Consider the following 24,723-nt stretch of genomic DNA (forward strand, 5'->3'; position numbering starts at 1 on the left):
GGTGTTGTGTACATACACCGAGCTAGGGACAGTCTGGCCCCTGAAAAACATCTAAATAGAGAACCTAGACAAAGGATGAAGGGAAGAAATATTATCCCTCAATTTACAGATGGGGAATTGAGAAAGACTAACTCACAGAAGGTCCCTGGCAAATGTAGGAATTGACTTCAGCTCTCCTGAGTCCCGGATGATGGGTTTAACCATAAGACCAGCTTTTCTTTCACAATTGATATTTATTTTTACAGTGCTCAAAATCATGTTAGCATACTAGGCACTTAGGCCCAGATCTTGAATGGGAGTTGGGTGCTTAAATACCTTTGAGGATCTGGGGCTTAGGGCTTACCCCAGTTCCCATGGACATCATGAAAGTTTTTCTACTGTCACCAGTGGGATTTTGATCAGGCTCTTCTAGAAAATGTTCTCCCCCTAAGAGCTGACATTTTACACTTCAAGCAGGAGGCAACGAGTGAGGGCAGCAAAGAGGGAGGGCACTGGGTCAAGCAAAGAAAGGCTTCCAGCAATAAGATATCTCACACATACTACTCGGTTTAGTTATCTTGATAACTCAGTTAAGATTTTTTTTTTTTAAAGATAAACTATGTTTGATTCACTTGTTATGGACATTCTGAAAAAGGTGAGTCTTAACATGGGATTTGAATGAAGAGACCAGAATTGGGGTGTTCTTTCCATGTACAAGAGGTTGGACAGGGGAAAAAAAAGTGCTTCTTGTTGGACCTGTGAACAAACAGGAAGTTCAGGCTGGCATCGCTGGTGGGGTATAGGCAGTTCAGGGAGTCGACATGTAAGATTATGTGCAATTATTTAGGACCCTGACGGTTTTTCCTCTGTTCTCTTTTTAACAATCTTTAACGCCATGGTTTCTGCCCTTGTGGGACAGTTGGACCAGATTAGCAGACTAATACCTCAGCTTTACCAACTGGTTGTGTGCACTCTAACCTATATTTCTCCAAACCATGGGCCAGATTCACAGTTGTGCTAGAGCTTTGCTTGCTGCAGTTGAGAAGATAGTGAGCAGAGATGGTTTTAATCCACTCTTCACTCTCAGATCCCTAGGCTACAGCCCCTGGCATAGACAGAGCAACCTCAAAGCTGGTTACACTGTCCAGGGATCACCAGAGAGCAGTGTGCTCCAACTAGAGGACACTGACAGCTAGCCAAGTTCCCTTCACCATGGATGACTAGGTAGGGAGCTAGTGGCACCACCTCTGCTCCCTCAGGGATTCCCTCTTGATGGAGGCATCCTTAACGGCCCCCTTTGCACTGGTAGAACAGAACAAAGGGGCTGGAGCAGGGACCAGGTTTTGGCCTTATGACTTCAAATTGTGACTGGAGATGGACCTGAACCCTATTTTGAAAAAACCCCAAACACATACCCTCCTCCCTAAATGCTGGAGAAGTGCAGTTTTCAATATGAAATTCACAGCTCAGGCCCCTCATTATAATGGACTGAAACAATACTAACACTGAATCTAGACTGCTCCAGACATTAGCGAATTAGGAATTAAATCCCATTTCAGCTGTGCACTTCATGGCGTGGGCCCAGCTACTTATGACTGCAAGACAGTTGCAAAACTGGAATTTGGAGCAGCGCATGCTGTGCTGTGGCACATTCAAATCCAGCATGTTTAGGTGATTCAGAAGGGGAACCTAGGACACTAGTTAGAGAAGCCTGACCTTCGATAAAATCTCTATCAATGAGGGGGTTTGGAAACCCTGGTTTGGGATTTCTTTTATCCTAGTAAAAAATGAAAGTTTTATGTCACTGCCCTGCACTTTCAGGACATGTTATTGAAAGAGTTTTATATTACATTTAGATTACCTTATTGGGAAAGCTGGAAATTGTCTGATTTAAGGAAAGAATTTCTATTGTCTGAGTGGATTTGGTCTAATTATCTCAGCTGACACCAATAAATCTGCTCTCCTCTCAGACATGCTGTTACTGTAGTAACTTGTAAATGAATATTGGATGATGAGTTATTAGAGCCAGTCTGAACTGGTAAGTTTAAAAGCACAGCAGGAAACAAGTTCCTCCTTTCCTTTTCCTTTCCATATTAATGTCTTTCCTGTGTGACTAAACCAGAAAACCATCAGGTCAGATCCAGGGCCCCCCTGAACCCTTCATGTCCCTTTCAAACTGAGCATATACAGCCCATAACTACTTTATCTCTTTGCTTTCAATTAAAGCCCTAATAACTTTGCACTTTGTAACAAGGTCTGTATGAAATACAGACCAAATAAAGAGTGAAACAAATTGTCTGCTACATCCTAATTTTTGTACTTGGCATTCTTTGCAGTGCAGCCCAAGTCAGAGGCAGCATGTGGCTGCACCACCAAGAAGCAGAGCAGAGGCAATATTGTGACTCTGGAGTTATCAGCTGCTAGTTAAGGACACCAGTAGATTATTTCCCTGCACAATTCTTTCCTTGCACTGCTGCTGGGACAAACTGGCTATACATCACCCCTTACCCGGGACAAGATATAAAATCTCAGTCGAGTCCAAAGGGAAGAAGATAAATAAAGAATATCTTAATGCATAAATAGCAGCATGACAGCATAAATTAACCTATACTAAAGGTTATATTCACACCACTGTCCTATGCCCAATCCATCATCAGTATGAAAACGTGCACAGAATACTCCTAATTTGTGCAGTACATTGGCTGCAGATTGCACTAACTGTTTCAGGTGAAACCACTGTCCAGCTGTGCCTAGGCTGATGTCAACCAGGCTGCCTTGGCACTCCATCGAACATTTCTCCTTTGCTTTCATGCATGTTATGCAGTCAGTGATGTCTGTTGCCTTCACTTCTTGCTTTCAAGCTCCTGAATGCACATTCCATCCCCATCCTGCACCTACTGAGTGCATAGCTGAACCTGCATCTCTACAATATTTATCTAGTCAGTTATGAAAAGGTGTCATTGGCTGAGGGAAAGGAAGGTATGCATAGTCCCCCAGAATTACAGTGGGGATGGAAACAACATTGACGCCCCCTCCAGCCTAGAAGGAAAAGAAGGGGAACCCTCTGCAACTCCACTCCTTCATTTTGGGCCTGGGAGGGGGATGGGTGAAGAGTCCCAGGAGCTGCAAGAGGGGCAGAGGTGGGGCTGGAAGAGGTGATGTGAGGACAGAATGGATGGAGAGCTGGGGGACAAGACTGATTTAAGGTTTGGGGAGCAGAATTAATTATTGTGAAGGGGATGGGCAGATGTGAGGGTAAGAACACCTGCAGTGGGGGCCAAAAAAAGTCACATTAATAAATTTGGGAAAATTGGCCACACATGATGGGCAAGGGGAAGGGAGAATTCAAAAATCAAAAAAGACTGGCCCAAACCCCCACAATATAATAGATTCATGGAAATAAAGCAGCATATATGGTCTGTAGATTCATAGACTCAAAGACTATAAGGCCAGAAGGGATCATTGTGGAACCCAGCTTTGGATAGTTTCTGCAACTTTGACTTAAATGTAATTCCAAGCCTCTCCACTTTCAGATCCTTGAATTCTTCACTCCAGTCAATTTCCCTAACAAATTTCCCAGCCTCCCTTTAAAAAATTAAGTTTGCCCTTTTGAAATCAAGGATCCTAGTTGCAAACCTATTTTTATTTATCCTTGCATTTAGTTTAAACTGATTTAACTGATGATCACTCAAATGAAGGTTGTCCTGTACACCTAGGTCTTCTATGAGGTCCTCACTACTTACAATAGAAATTAAAATGCCATCACCTCTTGTTGGTTCAGTGGCTATTTGGTGAAGAAATCTATCAGCTATCACATTGAAGACGATTTGGGCTGTATCATTACTAGTAGCCTTTGTCCTCTAATCTATATATGAGAATTAAAATCTCCCATAATCACACAATTTTCAGTAGTATTTATTTCATTAGAAATATTGATGAAGATTCTATTCACATCCAAATTGGATCTTGGGGGTCTGTAGCAGACCCCAAGCACTATGCCAGTGTAGCCTCTGTTACCATTCTTCCCCAAAGAAGAAATGAAAAAAGATGGAACAGATAAAGCAGATTCTGCTTTGGTTTATCTGTTCCATCTCTTTTCATTTCTTTACAGTCTAGTCATTAAGATACAATGCTACTCCATCACCTTTACTTTGTCTTGCCTGACCAGCACATATCCTTCAATTCCAACCATGATTACTATTCCACCATGTTTCCATTATCCCTATATCATCTGGTTTCATTTCCAGGATCAGTAGTTCTAGTTCCTCCATTTTGTTACACAGGCTCCTTGCACTGGTGTACAGACATCTTAGTTGTTTCCAATTGGCCTCTAGGGATAGTCATTTTCTACCAGTATCGTCTCGCTGACTGTTACTGTTATTGGTCTTGGCACTATCTTTCCTTTTGTTGTCTGTTCTCCTACCTTGTGTTGTTCCTGTCTCCATTGCTGTATCCTCTTTCACTGGATTTTCCTCTGGCTCAATATTGGAAACAGGCGTGGAGATTACATCAGAATCTCCTAACAGTCTCCCCCCAATTCCTAGTTTAAAGCTCTTTTAATCTTTGTGCCAACTTGTATCCCAGAAATCTCTTTCCCTCCCCTCTCAGATGGAGTGTGCCTCATGAGAACAGTGCTCTAGCCACTGGGAGGCATTTATGGGAAACATCCCAAAGACCTCCCTATAGCACCATTGCCTGAGCCCTCTGTTGATCATCATCTTTTATATAAAAAAACCCACTCATGAATTTTTGGAGTTGGCAATACTGCAGCCCTATGTGCATACCCATGAACCTTCCACAGTGATCTGTGTGATTTGTGCATTGGCCTGCTAAACCCAGGGTTGTGAGTTTAATCCTTGAGGGGGGGCATTTAGGGAACTAGGGTAAAAATCTGTCTGCAGATTGGTCTTGCTTTGAGCAGGGAGTTGGACTAGATGACCTCCTGAGGTCCCTTCCAACCCTGTGATACTGTGAAGGCATGCCTGATCACTGAATGGTGCCCTTTTCTGTTAGTGTGAGTGCATGGGTTCCATCAGTGCCTCCTTCAGGTCAGGAAGCTCAGCTATTTACATCCCTTTGATATCTGACACAATGGCCACCTTGATCACATGTCCCTGCAAAACAAAATGCAATTTTTCCACAGTGGGTACTGTTTTGGCCACAGCCACAAATTGGTACCCAGATGATCGATTGCTATCTAGGGCAACCACGCTCTACAGGGGTGTTCATCTCTCTTAATTTTCATTAGTTGTCTACATTTAGGGGAGCTCCTCCTCATGGTCTGGCACTGCAGTATCAGAGCTAGCTCACCACAGAGGCACAGAATAGTCTCTTTCCATATCCTGATGTCAGACAGTCAATGCAGCTCATCCGAGGTCTTAAGAATGACTCAGTCACACCTGCCTGTGGTTGTAGTGCACACCCAAAAGCCACACTTTGCCCACTGAAGATCAACTGCCAGTACAGCACAGAGCTGTCTACTCAGGCAGTGGTAGGCGCATGAACATTGCTCCATCATGAATCAGACGGGTGCTGACAGAAAATCCTTCATCTGCATTCCCGCTGCCTCACAAATGCTTTTCAAAAGCTCCAGCAGACATCTTTCTTGCTGAGGAGGGACAGAGCAGAACATTCACTCTGGCATCCATTTTGAGAAAAGGATGATGAAATCGTAAAAGTAATCAGGGGACTTAAACTCCCATTGTTCCTCAGTGAAAATCATATAAGTCTTCCACCACAGCTCCCCAAAGCTCCCAGAAAACATGCTGAAATTTCCCAGAAGTCCTCACTTCAGCAAAATGGGACAAGAACTGAGGGATAGATACCCAGAAGGGAATATGGTACAGTGTTAGCATGGACACAGAACAAAACTGCTGTCAACCTGCATAAAAACAGCATGAGTAGTTTGGGCACCCAGTACTGTTGGGGCATACCTCTTGTGTGATCCTACTGGTTCAGTTACTAATGGTGCAAAACTCTAGCACCAACAAGGCTTAAAACAGCGATTTCTCTTCATATACAGTGGTGCCTCATTAGAAACCTTAACACATTCCAGCAGCACAGTATCACCGTCTCATGCCTGATTATATTGCAAACTGAGATGAGCAAAATGAGCTTGAAATTGTCCTCTCAGCACCATTTGATAGTGGAGAAAATAACTCCTTCCACTACCAACCCCCTGACTAATATACAGTACTTAAGATAGTCTGCTGATGCATTCATAAATTAATAGGATTTCATGTAATTAAAATTTTAAATAAATTTCTAACATTGGCTCTGGTTTTGGATTTCTTAATTTCAGCTATGGAAATTTGGCTTTTGACATCGTGGGTTTTTCCTCTCTCTTTTCTTTCATCCGTCAGATTTATAAAATCTCATTAGCATGCTAAAAAGAACAGAAAAGAAATTAAATGAAGCCCAGAATTAAAAGGATCACTAGTTTCTTCATGTTAACTTTAGAGCTTTATTCCCTACCTGGTAGGTGTAAATAACATATGGGTGTGAAACAGTGGGTGGCAAAGCTTTTATGAGTCAAATGGGAGCTGAGAATTAGTGGAGATAGTTTCTATGGGCTTGTCTACATCAGAAAGTTGCAGCGCTGGTGAGGGAGTTACAGCGCTGCAACTTAGGAGGTGTACACATCTGCAGGGCACCACCAGCGCTGCAACTCCCTGTTTGCAGCGCTGGCCGTACTCCCGTTTTGTCTCGGGTGTAGAGGATCCAGCGCTGGTGATCCAGCGCTGGTAATCAAGTATAGACGCTTACCAGCGCTTTTCTTGACCTCCGTGGAATAAGCAGGTATCCCAGCATACCTGAGGAAGCCTCTGGTAATCAAGCTGGTCTCCTTCCCCGGCTTGCTCTCGCGTTCCCCGAACCCCCGAGCAAGCAGGTCTCCTTCCCTGCGGTTTGCAGGGTGGTTCGGGGAACGCGAAAGCAAACCGCGGCGAAGCTGGTCTCCTTTCCCGGTTTGCTCTCGCGTTCCCCGAACCCCCCTTGAAGCCGCCCAACAGCGCTGCAGTGTGGCCACATCTAACACCACTTGCAGCGCTGGTTGCTGTAAGTGTGGCCACTCTGCAGCGCTGGCCCTATACAGCTGTACTAATACAGCTGTAACAACCAGCGCTGCAAAATTTTAGATGTAGACATGGCCTATGTAGCAGGGGAGATAGGGTGGGGCCCATATAAGCAGAAAAAAGGAGGATGTCAGGAAGAACATAGTCTGTGAAATGTGCTACTTATCCTATGGCACCAGTTAATAGATCAGGTATATTAGATAATAGATAAGGAACATTTATACAATTTTTGATAGAAAAATCACAACCTCTCTATAGAAGATGTGGAGCTCTGTCCCTTAAGCAGCCTGCATCAGCTAAGGAAAGAAGGTTCATTTGGGGCCTTCTAGCCCCCTCCCCACCCCTACACACTCCACACCAGGGGCCTCCTGGGCACCAGGCTTTGTTCCTTCGCTTAGGGCTGTCAACTTTCTGATTGCAGAAAACCAAACATCCCTGCCCCACCCTCTGCCATGCCCTTTATGGAGGCCCCGCCTCCATCCATCCCTTCCCCAAGGCCCCACCCCTGCTCACTCCATCCCCCCTCCCTCCCTTGCTCACTCTCCCCCACCCTCGCTCATTTTTACCCAGTTGAGCAAGGGGTTGGGTGTGGGAGGGGGTGAGGGCTCTGGAGTGGGGCAAGAAATGAGGGATTCAGAGTGTGAGAGGGGGCTCTTGGCTGGGGCAGGGTGATAGGGTGTGGGAGGCAGTGTGGGCTGTGGGTGAAGGCTCTGGGGTAGGGCCAGAAATGACAGGTTCAGGGTACAGATGGGCTTCAGGTTGCAGCAGGGGTTGAGGTGTAGGAGGAGGTGAGGACTCTGTCTGGGGGTGTGGGCTCTGGTGTGGGGCTGGGGATGAGGGGGCTAGGGTGTAGGAGGGGGTTCAGGGCTGGAGCCAGGGGTTGGGGTGCAGGGTCTGGGAAGTTTAGGTGTGAGAGGGGGCTTGGGGCTGAAGTGCAGGCTCCAGGCAGCACTTACCTCAGGCGGCTCATGAAAGGGCCACACATTGAACAACAACAAGAAAAAAGAATTAAGTAAGCACCATCCAATCTGTGCAGTGAATGAAGTGGGGATCCTCTGGAAAAATGTGAATATGTAACTGAAGACTGTTATCTCATATTGCATACACACATGGAGTTCAAATAAAGGTTGCATGGGGAATGATCGGCTGAGGAACTCCTCCCTGAACCACAGTGTGGCTTCAGGCCGTACTGAGGCACAATTGAAATTATCTTCATGGCACGACAGAGTCAGGAGAAGTTCAGAGAGCAACACCAGGAACTGTTCATGGCATTCATTGATCTAACCAAGGCCTTTGGCTGTATCAATCGTGATGCCCTATGGAAAGTGCTGTGTAGGTTTGGCTGTCCCCAGAAATTCATTTCTATCATCAGACTATTCCATGATGGGATGACTGCCACCATTTTGTGCAACAGCTCAGAGACCGAACCATTCATCATTCACACTGGTGCCAAGAAGGGCTGTGTCATTGTGCCAGCCCTCTCCATTTACCTTGCTGTGATCCTGATTCTCATCTGTGACTACTTTCCTTATGGACTCAGGAGTGAGTATCATATGGATGGTCAACTCCTCAATCGCCGACATCTCCAAACAAAATCTAAGATCACAAGAATTGGTATCACTGATTCAGTATGCGGATGACTGCATCATTCTTGCACACACAGAGGCCAACCTGCTAAGTACACTAAACCTTTTTGCAGATGCCTATCACAGCCTGGGTCTGTCTCTCTCAACATCATGAAAACCAAGGTACTCTAGCAGCCCTCACCTGCACAAACTATTCTTTGTACTCCACAAATCAGCATCAGTGGGGAACCTCTGCAAAATGTGGACCATTTTCCATACCTTGATAGCCACCTCTCCCAAACAGCCAGCATTGACACAGAAATTGAAGACAGGATCCTCTGTGCCAGCACATCCTTTGGAAAACTAACGAAACGAGTCTTCAGTGATAGGGATTTGCAAACAGGCACCAAAATTTTGGTTTACAATTCAGTTGTCATCCCCTCTCTGTGCGAGACCTGAGTAAACTATAGATGACATCTCAAGTGGCTGGAGTGGTTCCAGTGCTGCCTCGGGAGGATTCTTAGGATCAGCTGAAAAGACAGACACCATAACATTAGTGTTCTCTCTGCAGTCCACATCAGCAGTATAGAAGGGCAGGTCATGAAACACCAACGCCCCTGGGCTGGCCACTGTGTACATAGGCCTGACACTCTTCTCTCAGTTAAGTCAGGGAAGAATGATGGCATACTGTGGGGCCATGTGAGTACCTATAGCAGTGCCGCTGACTTGAAGGTATAAATCATCCCCAAATATGAAATAGTTCATATTTGGGGATGATTTATACCTTCAAGTCAACGGCACTACTATGGGTACTCGCATGGCCCCACAGTATGCCAACATTTTTATGGCTGACTTAGAACAATGCTTCCTCAACTCTCGTCCCCTAACACCCCTCCTCTACTTGTGCTAGATTGATGATGACATCATCTGGACCCCTGGGAAGGAGCCCCTTGAGGAATTCTACCAGGATTTCAACAATTTCCACCCCACCATCAACCTCAGCCTGGACCAGTCCACATAAGAGATCCACTTCCTGGACACTACAGTGCAAATAAGCTATGATCACATGAACACCACCTTATACTGGAAACCTACGATATACTTACCTACATGCCTCCAGCTTTCATCCAGACCACATCACATGATCCATTGTCTGCAGCCAAGCCCTAAAACACAACCAAATTTGTTCCAGTTCCTCAGATAGAGATATATCCCTACAGGATCTCTATCAAGTTTTCTTAAAACTACAATACCCACCTGGGGAAGTGAAGAAAGGTACCAGAAGGGTACCCAGAAGTCACCAACTACAGGACAGACCCAACAAAGAAAGTAACAGAATGCCACTAGCCATCACCTTCAGCCCCCAACTAAAACCTCTCCAGCGTATCATCAAGGATCTACAACCTATCCTGGAGGATGATCCCTCACTCTCAAAGACCTTGGGAGACAGGTCAGTCCTCACTTACAGACAGCCCCTGAACCTGAAACAAATACTCACCAGCAACTACACACCACACAACAGAAATACTAACCCAGGAACCAATTCCTGCAACAAACCCCGTTGCCAACTCTGTCCACATATCTATTCAAGGGACACCATCATATGACCTAACCACATCAGTCATCAGAGGCTCGTTCCAGTGGTGTAGCCAGGTTCTAACATCAGGGGGAGCAAACACACACAAAAAAAAAAAAAAAGACACCACCCGACATATCAAATTACACCTCTACCTTGATATAACACAATCCAATATAACATGAATTCAGATATAATGGGACAAAGCAGGGCTGCGGGGGGCTGCGCACGCTCCCAGTGGGACAACTCCTCTCATCTCTCCTAAGGGGGCTGCTGTGCAATCTGTGGCCCCTGGAAGCAGGCAACAGAAAGGACTGCGGGGGGGGGAGCACAGTCCCCTGCATAAGAGAAACAATCCGACAGAGGTGGGCAGGGTCTGTTGGGGATTCGCATGGAGGAGAGGGAGTGTAGGGCTGCACTGGGAGACTCTTCAGTGCCGCACCTAGCCACGCTGGCTCTGTGCATCATGAGGCACTCAGGAAAAGGAGGCAGCAAGAAAGAGAGGCCAAGGAGGAGTGCCCTTCCCCTCCCAGCTGAGTCTATGAGTCCCTGATCTCATAGAGTCTCAGCACTGCAGGCACCCAGCCCCCAGGTACTGGGCTGCAGTGCAAGCTGGAAAGGCTGATATAGAGAAGTCAGGACCCATCAGAGCACTTCCCATGTCATCATGAAAATTCACTCCTGGAAAGCTGGTGAGTAGTATATATCAAGGTGGGTTAATTAATTAGAATATACCAATCTCCTAGAACTGGAAGGGACCTTGAAAGGTCATTGAGTCCAGCCCCCTGCCTTCACTAGCAGGACTAAGTACTGATTTTTGCCACAGATCCCTAAGTGGCCCCCTCAAGGATTGAGCTCGCAACTCTGGGTTTAGCAGGCCAATGCTCAAAACACTGAGCTATCCCTCCTCCCAGGTAATAGATTTTATTGGCCCAGCTTCTGTTGGTGAGAGAGACAAGCTTTTGAGCTATCACAGAACTCTTCTCTAGGAAGAAGAAAGAACTCCATGAAAGCTCCAAAGCTTGTCTCTCTCTCTCTCTCTCTCCCTCCAACAAAAGTTGCTCCAGTAAAAGATATTACCTCACCCACTTTGTGGCTCTAATTTCCTGGGAACAACAGGGCTACACCAACCCAGCATACAAAAATGCAAGATTCACATGAACAGCAGAGTGACCACCAGGGCCTGCTCAGGCCCCAGCGCGCCAAGTGCGTGCTTGGGACGGCATGCTGCGGGGGGCGCTCAGCCAGTTGCGGGGAGGGCAGCAGGTGGCTCCGGTGGACCTCCTGCAGGCGTGGCTGTGGAGGGTCCACTGGTCCCGGGGCTCCAGTGGAACATCAGCAGGCACGCCTGCAGGAGGTCCACCGGAGCCACGGGACCAGCGTCAGAGTGCCCCCCGCGGCGTGTCGCTGTGCTTGGGGTGGCAAAATGGCTAGAGCCGGCCCTGGTGACCACCATCACACCAGGACACTATTTTCATGATTCATCTTAGCATAATGTCATCATCACACCAAGGAAGCTGCACTTTTAGCACAATGAGATAAATACAGCCACATGTGCATGCCAAAAATTCACAGTACAAGCGCACTGGGATCCACACAGCAGGATAGTAATGTCAGTTTAGATCTCAGTCTCTGAGTCCATCCCCACTAAACTAAGTCCAAAGTTTCAGCTAAACACAAGGGCACCTGCAAATAGTTGTGCTAACAGCAGGATCTATACTGGCACAATAGGAGGAGTTGCATGTCAGGGCACTAATTCCCAAGCTCAGTGCAAGGCAAAAATGGATCCAGGCACCAGGTCCTTAGAACCAGAATTTGTACTCACAGGAGAGTGGGATGAAATTAGAGAAGTTACAGAAGGCAACTCCCAAGAAACAAGGCATTGACCAGTTGGCTGGGTGGATGTTAAACAACCATCACCTGCCATTGGGTGCAGCAAGTGAATGACAATTAATAACTTAATGACCACCATCACCAGAGAATTACTCAACCCTGGGACTCAGCAATGCCTCCCCCTCCTCCCAACATGATCACAAGCCCTTCCCTTAGGAGACAATTCAGGTTTCCCCTGATAGGAGGGGGAAAATCAGGCTACCTCTCTCTGCACCCCAACGTGGTGCCTGTACTTGTAGTATGTGTTTAGTTTAGTCCATGTGCTCTGGAAAACACAACAGCAGACAGTTCGTTTCAGCCTTCCCTTGGGAGACAATTCCATCCACACCCACAAGGCAGAGATTGTACTGCTATGAAGATTTCTCCTGATAGGAAAGGAAAATTGAGACTATCCCCCACCCCTATCTCTTCCCCACTGCCTCTTCCCTTCCACCCCTCATCCCCTAAGAGGCAGTCACCCAGATGCCACGGATGGGGAACCAAGCACACTACATGGCCACTGCCTCTGAGAGGCAGGCATCTCTGCCTGGGCAGGGAGGGCAAGCAGAGACACCAGACCCCACAGAAGACCAGGAGATGCACCTCCCTCCCACTAATGCCTGTCCTGGTCCAGCTGCCCAGGTGCAAGGGATGTTTTTGGAGATGCCTCTGGCTGAGCTCCCTGCCCCCCACCATGCAGACAGCCATCCCACCAGCAGCCAGGTGCTGCCTCTCACAGACAGCTGGGGGGTTTCCAGGTCCCCCCAAGCCACCCTCACCATAAGAAAACACCCCTTTTAAATACACTTACCAGCTGCTTCTACTGGCTGCTTTTAGTTGGGTGAGAGGTTAGGAGCTGCTGCTGCAGAGCCAGAGAAAGCACACCTGCCACAGTGCCATAAGAAGCAGGTAGGTGAAGGAGGTGGGGTCTCTCAGCTGCTCAGCCCCTTGCTCCAGGACCAGTTCCCCTCACTGATTGGCTGGTGGCCAAAAACCAGCTAAACAGAAAGCACTCGCACTCCCCTAGCTAGCTACCCAGTGCCCCCACCCTGGCCGAGCAGCTGATGGCTCGTGGGCCCCCACAGGCCCCATAAACAGTTGGTATGCCCCAACCAACCCCCTTCTTCCCCAAGGCCCCAGCCTCTCCTCCTCCCCAGGAGCCCAGCTTGCTAGAGCTCATTCTTTCGCCCTCCCCTCACTGATTAGCTGTCTCCCTCCTGCTGGGAGGCAGCTAATCGGCAAGGCAGGGAGGGGGCGGGTTTATGCAGCACATTTGGGGAAGCCAGAAAACCTGCCTGCAGGAGCCCAGCTTGCTGGAACTCAGTTCTTCCCCTCCCCTCCCTGCCAAGGGATCAGCTGTTTCCCTCCTGCTGGGAGACAGCTGATCAGCGAGGGCCGGGTATGCAGTACGCTGGGGGTAGCCTGGCAGGCCAAGCTTCAGAGCGGAGTGTGGGCCCCACCCCTGGTGCCATGATAACCCCGCCTAAAGTGTGGCTTTTTTGAAAATGTGCCGAGGGGAAGCAGCTACTTCCCCTGCACCCCACTAGCTATGCTACTGGCTCGTTCACTTGCACATCTACCAATGTGATATATGCCATCATGTGCCAGCAATGCCCTTCTGCCATGTACATTGGCCAAACCGGACAGTCTCTATGCAAAAGAATAAATGGACACAAATCAGACATCAAGAATTGTAACATTCAAAAACCAGTAGTAGAGCACTTCAGTCTCCCTGGACACTCAATAACAGACTTAAAAGTGGCCATTCTTCAATAAAAAACTTAAAAAACAGACTTCAATGAGAAACTGCAGTGCTGGAATTAATTAGCAAACTGGACACCATGAAATTAGGTCTGAATAAAAGACACGGAGTGGCTGGGTCACTAAAACAGTAATTTTCCCTCTGTTGATATTCACATCTTCTTGTCAACTGTTGGGAATGGGCTACATCCACCCTAATTGAATTGGCCTCATTAACACTAACCTCCCACTTAGTAAGGCAATTCCCATCTTTTCATGTGCTGTATATTTATATGTGCCTACTGTATTTTTCACTCCATGCATCTGATGAAGTGAGTTATAGCCCATGAAAGCTTATGCCCAAATAAATTTGTTAGTGTCTAAGGTGCCACAAGGACTTCTCGCTGTTTTTGCTGATACAGGCTAACACAGCTACCCCTCTGAACCCTTAAAAAGGGAGTCATCAACCCAACAAACTGGGAGGATTCAATGCAGAAAACACTGGTGCCGCACCATACACCAAGCCACAGCTCACTCTGTTTCCTTCCCCTCTTGTCCCATACCCCTATGCCAGGGATCCCCAGTTTTCTAAGGTTCCACTCCCAGCATTTCCTCTTAGCATTAGGGGTTGGGGAGTCTTGAATAGGCTCTTAGGCTCTTGTAAGGTCTGACCTGCCACCTACGTGACCCCCTTTGGTTGCTAGAACTAGAAGTTGAACTCTGTCCGAGGACTCTGGGATCCGATTGGCTCCCTGCTTGTATTTAAACTGAGCGGAGGAACAGGAATTTGTCCATGCAACTGGATTTTTCCTGTTTAGGACTGCTTTCTTTACACTACCTGCTCCTGCTGCTTAACTCTGATCTCCTGGTAACCTGACCCTGCATGCCTCGTGACACCGACTCCTCATAGGCCCTCTGGCCTCTTTCAGACTCTGACCTTCTGGTATTGGACTCAGCCTGGCACTCAACACTCACTCTGACCACTAAGTCAGATTGTACTCATCCCAGTCATACCTGTTCAGTCCCAGTTCCCCCAGATTCCAATCTCAATCCTCTCCCATGGCTCCTTCTTCCATTCTATATGCCCCACCTCCCCCCTTAAGTCGATCTTGTCCACTCTGCACTCATATCAGACAACTTGCTCCTCAAACTGACCGGTCTCATCTGGAGGTGAGGGGAATGGGAGCATATGAGGGACAGGATCCCTGTTTTTAGTACTGGTGCCCAGTCCCAATCCAGCCCACAGCAGCACAGAGAAAGTTCTACTACGCCTTAGGCTGGTGCATGCTCAGTGTGATGGAATCTTGGGGGAATTTATCTGTTCAAGTCTCTTCTGAGGATATGCAAATTTGATTTTTCAGATGCTTATAACTTAGCAAAACTTGAGTGGAATGTCACAGGAACAGCAGAAGGCACATCTCTGACACAAAGGCTGCCCCCCTGCCAAATTTCAAGTCCTTGCTCCAAAGCAAGAAGGGGGGTGAACATTATGTTGTTCTGGGGGGCTCCTCCCACCATCTCGAGATTTGAATAGGCTTATCTCTTTTACCAGAGCTACATTAACTTAAAACACATTTGTGGAAAGTGTATTTATTGTGGAAGTTTAATAACTTGGTGATAAATATTTGTTGAAGTTTAAGAACTGTTAGAGATCTGTCATTTTTATATTGTAACTACTGAACCTCAATAAATATGGTTTTAATAATTAAATGGCATTTAATTAAACACTTTTTAACTCCTTGACTGCTGCTCCTTGACTGCTGCTGAATGTCCCAAGTTCCATATTTGATGCAGAATGCACATTCTGAGCTCTGCTGGGATGTACCAAGAACAACCTGATCTTTCATTGATTTTAAATGGTACATCAATAGGATTCTGCAGCACAGCTAACAGAGTGGAGGACAAGCAGCAAATTGGTTACATTTAATCAATTCCTTATTTGAGATATTTCATTTATAGTGTGGCTCCCAGATTATATGAATGAACATCAAAACTGCATGAGGGAGAAAATTCAGACATTGTGGACTTTAGAACTAGAAATCTTCATAAACTGGGAAGAAATATATAAGTAACATGTGAGGTGTGTCATAAGTGAGGTGTGCAGGGGCTGGGGAGGGCATGGGAGTCTAATTCAAAGAGAACTTTATCTGCCTTAACTGACATGTAAAAATATGGGAGCGAGGATCTACCAAGCCCGTTGTAATTCAACATAAAAGTTCAAGCATCCAAGGAAACAAGTCATTTGTGTCCATAAAAGGAACAGTGTCTGCTTCTCACCTGAACAATTTGTAAAATTCCAGCTTATCAAGGTGCATTTGGCTGTCACTCAACCTATATTTTCACAAAAAATCAGAAATGTAGGGCTGCCAGTGACTTCAAGAGGTCATCAAGTCCAGCTTCCTCCACTGGGGTTGGAGCAAATAAACCTGCGTTTCCCTGGCAGGTGTTTGTCTATCCTGTTTTTAAAAGCCTCTAGTGACAGGGATTCCACAACCTTCCTTGGTAATCTATTCCAGTACTTAACTATCCTTGTAGTTAGAAAGATTTTCCTAATATCTAACCTAAATTTGCCTTGCTGCAGATTAAGCCTATTATTTCTTGTGCTACCATTAGTGACATGGAGAACAATTGGTCACCATCCTCTTTATAACAGCCCTGCACATATTTAAAGATATAAGGTCCTCCCTCAGTCTTCTTTTCTCAAAACTAAACATGCTCAGTTTTTTTTAACAATTCCTCATAGGTCAGGTTTTCTAAATGACTTATCATTTTTCTTGTTGCCCTCTAGACACTCTCCAATTTGTCCACATCTGTCTTAAAGTGCAGTGCCCCAAACTGGACGCATTACTTCAGCTGAGGCCTCACCAATGCTCAGGAGAGTGGGACAATTACTTCTCGTGTTTTACATACTTCACTCCTGTTAATGTGCCCCAGATTGATGTTAGCCTTTTTGGCAACTGCATCACATTTTGGCTCATGTTCAGTTTCTGATCAGCTATGACTCCAGATCCTTTTCCGTAGTACTTCCTCCTGGCCAGTTATTTCCCATTTTGTATTTGTCTATTTGATATTTCTTTCCTAAGTGTAGTATATTGCACTTGTCTTTATTGAATTTCATCTTGTTGGTTTCAGACCAATTCTCCAATTTGTCAAAGTCATTTTGAATTCTAGTCCTGTCCTCCCAAGTGCTTGCAATCTCTCCCAGCTTGGTGTCATTTGCATATTTTTTCCACTTCATTATACAAGTCATTAATGAAAATGTTGAATAGTACCAGAGCTAGGAGAGACCCTTTTGGGACCCCACTAGATACATCCTCCCAGTCTGGCAGTGAACCATTGATAACTACGCTACAGTTTTTCAATCAGTTGAGCACCTACCTTATAGTAATTTCATCTAGCCCACATTTCTCTAGTTTGCGTATGAGAATGTCATATGGGACTGTGTCAAAAGCATTACCAAATATTAAGAAAAATCACATCTACTGCCAAAATGGCAGTATAGAGAGAGTGAAGTCTTCTGGGAAGAGCAAGGTGTTGGGACTCTTGAGTTTTATCTTCTGCTCTGCCACTGATTTGCTGGGTGACCCTGTGCAAAGACTCCCATTGACTTTGACTTTAGATCAGGCCCATGACCTGTCTGAGCAAATAAGCCAGGATTTTGTGAGAATTAATTAATGTTTCTAAAGCATGCTGTGATCGCTGGGTAAAACCCAGTTGTACAAGTATCCAGAAAGAGCTGACTACTAACAGCAGTTGCTCTTCTGTCAGCAATCCTTATTGGCCAGGTACAGAGAGAGTCATCCCTGCTCACTAAGCGTGATGTTCTCATTTTCCTGTCAGCTAACAGAAACGAATAACCCTACAGTTCTCAGTCATTACTAAAGCAGAGGCCAAATTCTTCTCTCACATACATTAGTGTAAATCTAAAATATTCAGAATATTTGTATTCCAGCAGTGCTAACAGGTCCTAATGAAGATCGGGGCCCCATTGTGCTAGGTGCTGTATATGCGCTTGTGGTGACACTGTCTGCTTCAAAGAATTGACAGTCTATATAGTCCAGACAGACAAATGGTGGAAGACAGGAAAGATCATTATCCCTGTTTTGCAGCTGGAGAATGGAGCCATGGAGAGATTAAGTGATGTGCCCAAGTTCAAACAAAAAATGTGTGGAAGAGACAAAAAATGAACCTGGATCGTCTTCATCCTAACAACAAGCCCAAACGTCCTCTCTCTTATTTTGCAATTCAGCTGAGTTTGCCATGTATTTATAAGTATGCCTTTTGGCAAAAGCATCAGTTAAGATTGCACTTGATTATTTGTTTTTAAAGAGAACCACAGTCCAATAAGCCCACGAAAACTTATGCTGAAATAAATTTGTTAGTCTCTAAGGTGCCACAAGTACTCCTGTTCTTTTTGCAGATACAGACTAACATGTTTGCTACTCTGAAACCAGTCCAATAAGTCTTACCTTAAAAAAAACATGACAGAAGGAAACTATTTGTATGGGTCAAAGATGGGGAAAAGTTCATAAGTATTCATCTGAACACTTAAACTAATTCACTATTGTTATATTAATGCCTCTTTGTGTGTGTGTGGGTGGGTGCAACTCATGCCAGTGCGGAGAACCAGCAAAAGGCCTATATACCACTTAAATCTCAAGGGTTTTAGGCGATATTCTAGCAAATGAGTTTTCTGCCAAGAATGTTCATTGAGACTATGGATTTTAAATAAATCTTGCAAAATATTTGCAGAAGTGAATTTTGAATTCATTCGTGTAAGTATTCATACCAGAAACTCAATGCCAAGGATTGTTGTTATCCAGTCAGACAACAGAAGCTCACCATGTGACCTTCATGTAATCAACGTATCTTGAAGTTCCAGTATTTCATGCTAATCTGACCTGAAAGAAGATACCAACCTGGCATTCTTCACTGAAATGATATAACAAATCCTTTCCAATACTGAATACATTTGAGAAATTCACAGTTTGTTTGTGGAAAATTCACAAAGCTAGGAAGAGGTCAAATTCAGCAAATTAAATTATTCACTACAAATTATTTACCCAGCCCCTGAGCCACTAAAGAATGATTGTCATAGCGTGATATTTGCAGAGATATGTCTTCTTTTTACATTGACTATGATTCAGATGGATGAGCTACCATTATACACCATGCTAGTGTAACTTATCAAATTAGGAGAATACATTTTTAAATTCAATTACACCCTCAATGGAAATGGTTTCTCTGACTCTGGTAATCTTTGGAGAGAAATTATACACAGTTAATAAAGCTTTACATTTAAAAACTCAATTTTAAATGTTATTCCAGAGGTTAATTTAAGATCCATCTTCCAAAATGGAAGTTAAATAAAACTGATAGACGGTTGGAATTTGTTGAGTGGTTGAGAGGTTTATCCGCATGTGAGTAAGAGTTCATTAGTTTTAATTAGTATAATCACTAATGTTGCATTAACAATTTGCTGAGTGAAAGTAATTACTCACACACATTGTATTAGATGGGAAGATTAGAATTCATTTTATGAAGCAATTAGCATTTCAGCGATTTTAAAAAGGGCCTTTTATGAGCTGCTGTCGCAACAACCTCCTTCGCCAAAAGATGGTTTAAATTAACTATAACTTTCATCCAAATAAGAAGAAGGAAGAAATGCAGGTTAAAGTGTGAACTTGTCATCCCTCTATGATAAGCAGGCAACTCAAGGGAGACACCTTAATTAGTTTATAATGATCTACTTTATTTTCCAGGCAATGCTGGTTATTTATCAGTCTTTGGTTCAGCATCTTGTTGGAAATTTTAAATTCTTGGATTTTAACACAACAAAATACATACATAATAATTTGGAGTAATAATTCTCCAAAGCAAGTACTAGACGGTTCAGTACATGTTTAAATGATCCATTACTCTTTGTATCAAATATCGAAGAAAGTAGATGTACAGGGTCTCAGTGAGTACCACCTATTACACAGCAGCATATTTAACATTGTTCTCCGCTCATTGTAGCTTTAGAGGTTACATAACAAAATTCAACTGCCTGAAAAGCCTGGACTATACAATCATGCCTTTCAAGTGAATATTGATCATTTACATAGTGGGGCAATTTATGAGTGGATATCCCCCAGGATGTCTGGTGACAAAGTCCAAGTAAAGTGGAAATAATAATGGAAGGAGACTTCAGTCCAGAATGTGGGATAGGGTGGGATAGTTAGGCCTCAGCAACTTGACATTCACAAGCGAACGCCAAATGGCCTGATAAATTCCCAGTTCTACTAGAGACGTAATCAGGAGCGGGGTGGGTGATAGCTGTTCTGATACACACTGTTGTTTCCTATCTCAGGTGAAATGTGTTAAAATGAGCAGTATTGCTGGACAAAGTGTCAAAATATTATATCAACGCATTCATTTCAGCACATGGTTTGTTCCGTAGCAGCATGCTCATTGTCTCTCATTGCTTTTGCTGGTGCATGAACACCTCCCATGTCTGAAAATGGGTAAAGAGGCTTGGGTTTCAAGTAGTAAACTGCTACGAGTGTTGAGCGAACTTTGAAGGGTTGAATACTCACTGCATTCTTTTTCCTCTGTCATTCACAAAATCCTATGCTGAGGAGGTGTTGGCAGGTCCCCTCAGAGCAGTGGATCTTGGAGTTAGCTCCCCATTGAGATGTATGAGACTGTTCCTATCACTCAGAGCTATTGTTTCAGGATGCCCGCAGACTGAGGTAGACGTCACTTCATCAATTAAACTCAAAAACATAAATTGAGTGTTTCTTCACAACCATGAGGATAGAAACTTGTATTTTTTTATAATGAAAGCTGAAATGTTGACACAATCATCAGGATTCCAAGAGCTGGTGTCTCTGTACATGGGCTGTTGTACCACTGCCTCAATCTGCCGTGTGTCCACCTTTAGATATATATAGATAAAAAAAGCAAGATTTAGGCACAAAGTATTTTTTTCATAAAGAAAAATACTGAGGCCATCATACACAATGAAAATTGATTTTGGTTCACAAATTATGTGTTATATAACATGCTATTTCAGATTTTAAAAAAAGTCCAAGTTTGCCAGAGTGTCTCATTAAAGGGTAATAAAGCTATAAATATTGCATTTCCCTGTTAGAAGCTCTAAGAGCCATAACTGCATAAAATGCCCCATACTCTCCTTGTTTTTTACAAAATACAGATTTGTTTCCCTTGAACTAATGCAATTGCTTTTTAAAACACATACTTCACTTTCATTTAAGATGATTTATTGCAGTCCTGCTGGTTTATCTTTTCCCCTGCAGAACGAGACAGCTGCTGGCACCTTTTGCTGTCTATACAAGTCCACATCTTGCTCACAGTGGGTATGCCTGATCTTAAAGGTGCTGAGTTCCTTCTGCTTCCATTGAAGTCAATAGGATTTGCAGGTGCTCAGCACCTCTCAGGACCAGGCCCTGTAAGTATGTTCCAAGTCAGTGCCTGGAATGGTATCCCCAGCTTTCATCATGTTTTTTTTCTCTTCTTCTTGCAGTATGTATCAAACAGGCATGCAGTCGGTCAGACCTCCACAGAGCAAGGCAGCCTTCATTCCTACCATCCCCCTGAGACAGTGCACGACCCGCAACTGATTCCTTGCATGTGCCCTCTGTTTTCTTGTCAATGGGAAGGCCATGTAGAAGTGGTGGTATCACACCTGAGACAGACACATCGAATCAACATCCTTCATGGGGCAGAGATTGTTTTCCTGGCCACAGACATGCACCTCCCTGCACCAACAGATTGGATAATAATGCATTCTTGCCTGGGCCACCATTTTTTGCTTGTGCTCAGGAAGCAGGAGAAATATGAAGGCCACCCCCAGTTCTTTGCCACCATGATGTTGATTGGCACCCCCACACAAGCCGATAACTTCACCTACAGGCTCGAGCTCAACAGGAATCAGAGGCGCCTGAAGTGGGAAGCTACCCCGAGATCGGTATTGGAATGCATTGACTCTGTCATATCAGACGGCGATTGCCTTGTCCTTAACACCTCACTGGCCCAGCTCTTCTCTGATAATGGAAGCCTGGCTATAGGCATTGCAATAACTGCGAGCAAAGTTCACACTGCTGAAGCAGAAATGTAAAGAAGAAAACTCTGTTCTTCAGCAGCTTGAGAAAACCAGAACTAATGGACTTTTTCGGGGTCTCAGGTCTTTTGTGCTCTTTCGTACCTGGCCACAGTGGGCATTATGTAAACATCCAGTGATTAAGGCCTTTGTGTAATGTATTCGCTGTTTTGTTAATACAATTTTACGACACATTTTAATGGGTGATAATCAAGTTGTTGTCTCCATCAAAATAAGCTACTGAATCTCTTGAGCAGATACTGCCAGCATGGAAAGAACCAGCAGGGTGACTTATAGGATTCTTGGTTTGGATACACTATGCAAATATGTTTCCTTTATTGTCTGCCTAATAACCAAATACTAATGTTGCTCTCTGTTCCTGGTAGTAAGGTGAAATATTTTCTTTGGGACAGAGGCTCCTGCTTGGCCCATTTGTGGATGTCACTCATTAGCAACTTCATAGGAAGTGGGGGACTGAAGTTAGTATCCTTAAAATGGACCAACTTGCAGCTGTCCAAAGCTTTAAGACACTACACAAGAAGATGGCAAGCTCCAGCATGCAATACTCCATCAGACCTCAGCAGATGGTCTGTATAGAACATTGCATCATATGACTCACCACCTCTAGGAGCCATTATCACTATTTAAAGGCAGGGGGGAATCATAGACCTAATATCAAATGGCAGATCATATTTATCCCACAGTTATTGTTTATTAACAACAATAACAGCCATGATCATTTAACACTGATAATGAGGTGGAGACTAAAGCCCACAAACAAGTTGGGCCACATTGTGCTAGACACTATAAAAACATATAACAAATGGCAGTCCTTTACTCCAAAAGCTTATAGTCTAAGGGCATGTCGACATGCAGCTGGGAGCTTGCCCCCCAGCCTGGATAAACTATGGTCGCTCAAGCTAGCGCACTGGAAATAGTAGCGTGGACATTGTGGCACAGGTGGTGGTGTGTGTTAGCCACCTGAGTACAGACCCAGTGAGTTGGGTGGGCTTGTACTAGGGCAGCTGCAAGCTGCTATTTTTATTGTGTTCGCTCAAGCAGAGCTAGCACATACCATCTACCTGGATTGGAAGGCATGCAGGCAGCTGCAATGTAGACACACTCTAGAAGACATGCTTTGGCCTCTCATTATATAGAACAGGCACCGATGAGCCATTCATCCCTTAGATTACTCCGTCCACTGAAGAAAAACTCACTACCTCTACAGAGTATTCACTCCTCACTGATCCAGGGCCTGGAAATCTAACCTTTTAAATCAGATACCACCACCCAGCTGGATGTCATATTGAACCAAATTAAGTTATATTCTCATATCGCTCTCGAGAGTGACTGGCTTGCTAGAGGAAAACCAATCTGTCTCTAAAATCAAGGTATCTATAATTTATAATGAGGGCTTTCATTGTTTAACATTTATTTTCTCAAATATTCAAAGGGCATTTTTCAGAAAAGAAATCTAAAGCCCACAAAAGTTTCCAGGAGAAGTGTTGCAGTGTGATTGTGCTGTTGTGTTCCTGGCCCTCAGCTTCATGGCTTTCACTCATTAATACAGATTTTAAAGTGACAGCTGGAATATCTACCTGCAATATGAATATTTTTTCCTCCTACTTTACATTCCCCCCCCTTTTTCTATATAGCCTCCCTGCTCAAAAGTGTTCATAGGAAACCAAATGAGAGTAGTGTCATGAAAATTTGTGGGTTTTTCATAGAGCTATTATTCTGTGATAGCTCTTGATTCTGACCCATTTCTGGTACTGAATCAGCTCCAATACCCTGGACCTGAGGATCCCCAAATTTAAGGCAAGTTCAGATACAGATGTGGAGTTGAACTTTGTGTCTGACCACTGTTTATAGAAGGATAAACTAAAGGTACATCTTCACTTTGAAAAAAGATGTGTTCTTAGCTTGAGTGCACTAAGATTTTACCTCATGTTAGTTAAGACAAGGTAGTTTGTAATTTTCACATGTATTAGGTTGAGTGGGAGAACCTAGGGTTTACTTTGACCTACTAAGTCACATGAAAACTACAAACTGCCTTGTCATCACTAGCTGTTTACTCATGTTAGTTACCATGTGTCAATTAACTCAAGTTAAGAACACGCCTTGTTTCCTAGTAAAAACAATGCCAAAATCTCCAGATCCAAGTGCCCCTCTACCGATGGGAAAGTCTGGATTTGAACAGTCTGGCTCAGGCCCCACTCTGCTCATCCATAAAAATCAGTGGTGGAACCTTGCCTTTAATTTTTTCCTAATTCTGAGGTGAATACCAGGAAAATAATACTGAGCTACAGACATTCATTGACTCTTTACCTAGGATTTTATCCCAGCTAGTGGCACTGAAAATCAAAGAGAAGTCAAGATTTCCTCAACAGGCTCGGGCCTGCCATTCATAAGTGGATAGAAATGAAGTATGACTTCTAAAAAGGAAGTGTCAGTCTCAGTAATGGGGTCACAGTGGTACAGTGTAAACCGTAGCGTAGTTCTCTGCTTTAAGTGAATTCCGGTTGGAATGTGCTGGTTATATTTTAATGCACTAAAATGAAAGGAATTTCAGAGCAGCTTATTTTTTCTATGCACAGTTAAATATTCAGAACTGGAAACTGCTGCACATTTTCTTAAATAACAGTAATAAATAAATCATTGGCATATTGTGGATTTAAACTGGAGTCTCTAGCTCCTCAGGCAAATGATCTTTTACTGAACTTAAATATATCTATCTATCTATTTAGATAGATAGATAGCTCCACTAGCTTAAACCAGCCCAGACCTTTGTATGCTAAGGTAAAAGCATATGAA

General features: G+C 44.4%; 1 protein-coding gene across 1 annotated transcript in view; it reads left to right on the forward strand.

The window, feature by feature from the left end:
- The window catches only part of SIAH3 (siah E3 ubiquitin protein ligase family member 3), a 76,672-nt gene extending 54,623 nt beyond the window's left edge, over positions 1 to 22,049 (forward strand). Inside the window, exon 2 of the mRNA XM_030551182.1 lies at positions 21,334 to 22,049. Within this exon, the coding sequence (XP_030407042.1) occupies positions 21,334 to 21,927 (594 nt within the window). The 3' untranslated portion in view covers positions 21,928 to 22,049. The remainder of the gene's footprint in view (positions 1 to 21,333) is intronic.
- The last annotated feature ends 2,674 nt before the right edge of the window (positions 22,050 to 24,723 follow it).

The sequence above is a fragment of the Gopherus evgoodei genome, chromosome 1, assembly GCF_007399415.2.
Source record: "Gopherus evgoodei ecotype Sinaloan lineage chromosome 1, rGopEvg1_v1.p, whole genome shotgun sequence".
Taxonomy (NCBI): domain Eukaryota; kingdom Metazoa; phylum Chordata; order Testudines; family Testudinidae; genus Gopherus; species Gopherus evgoodei.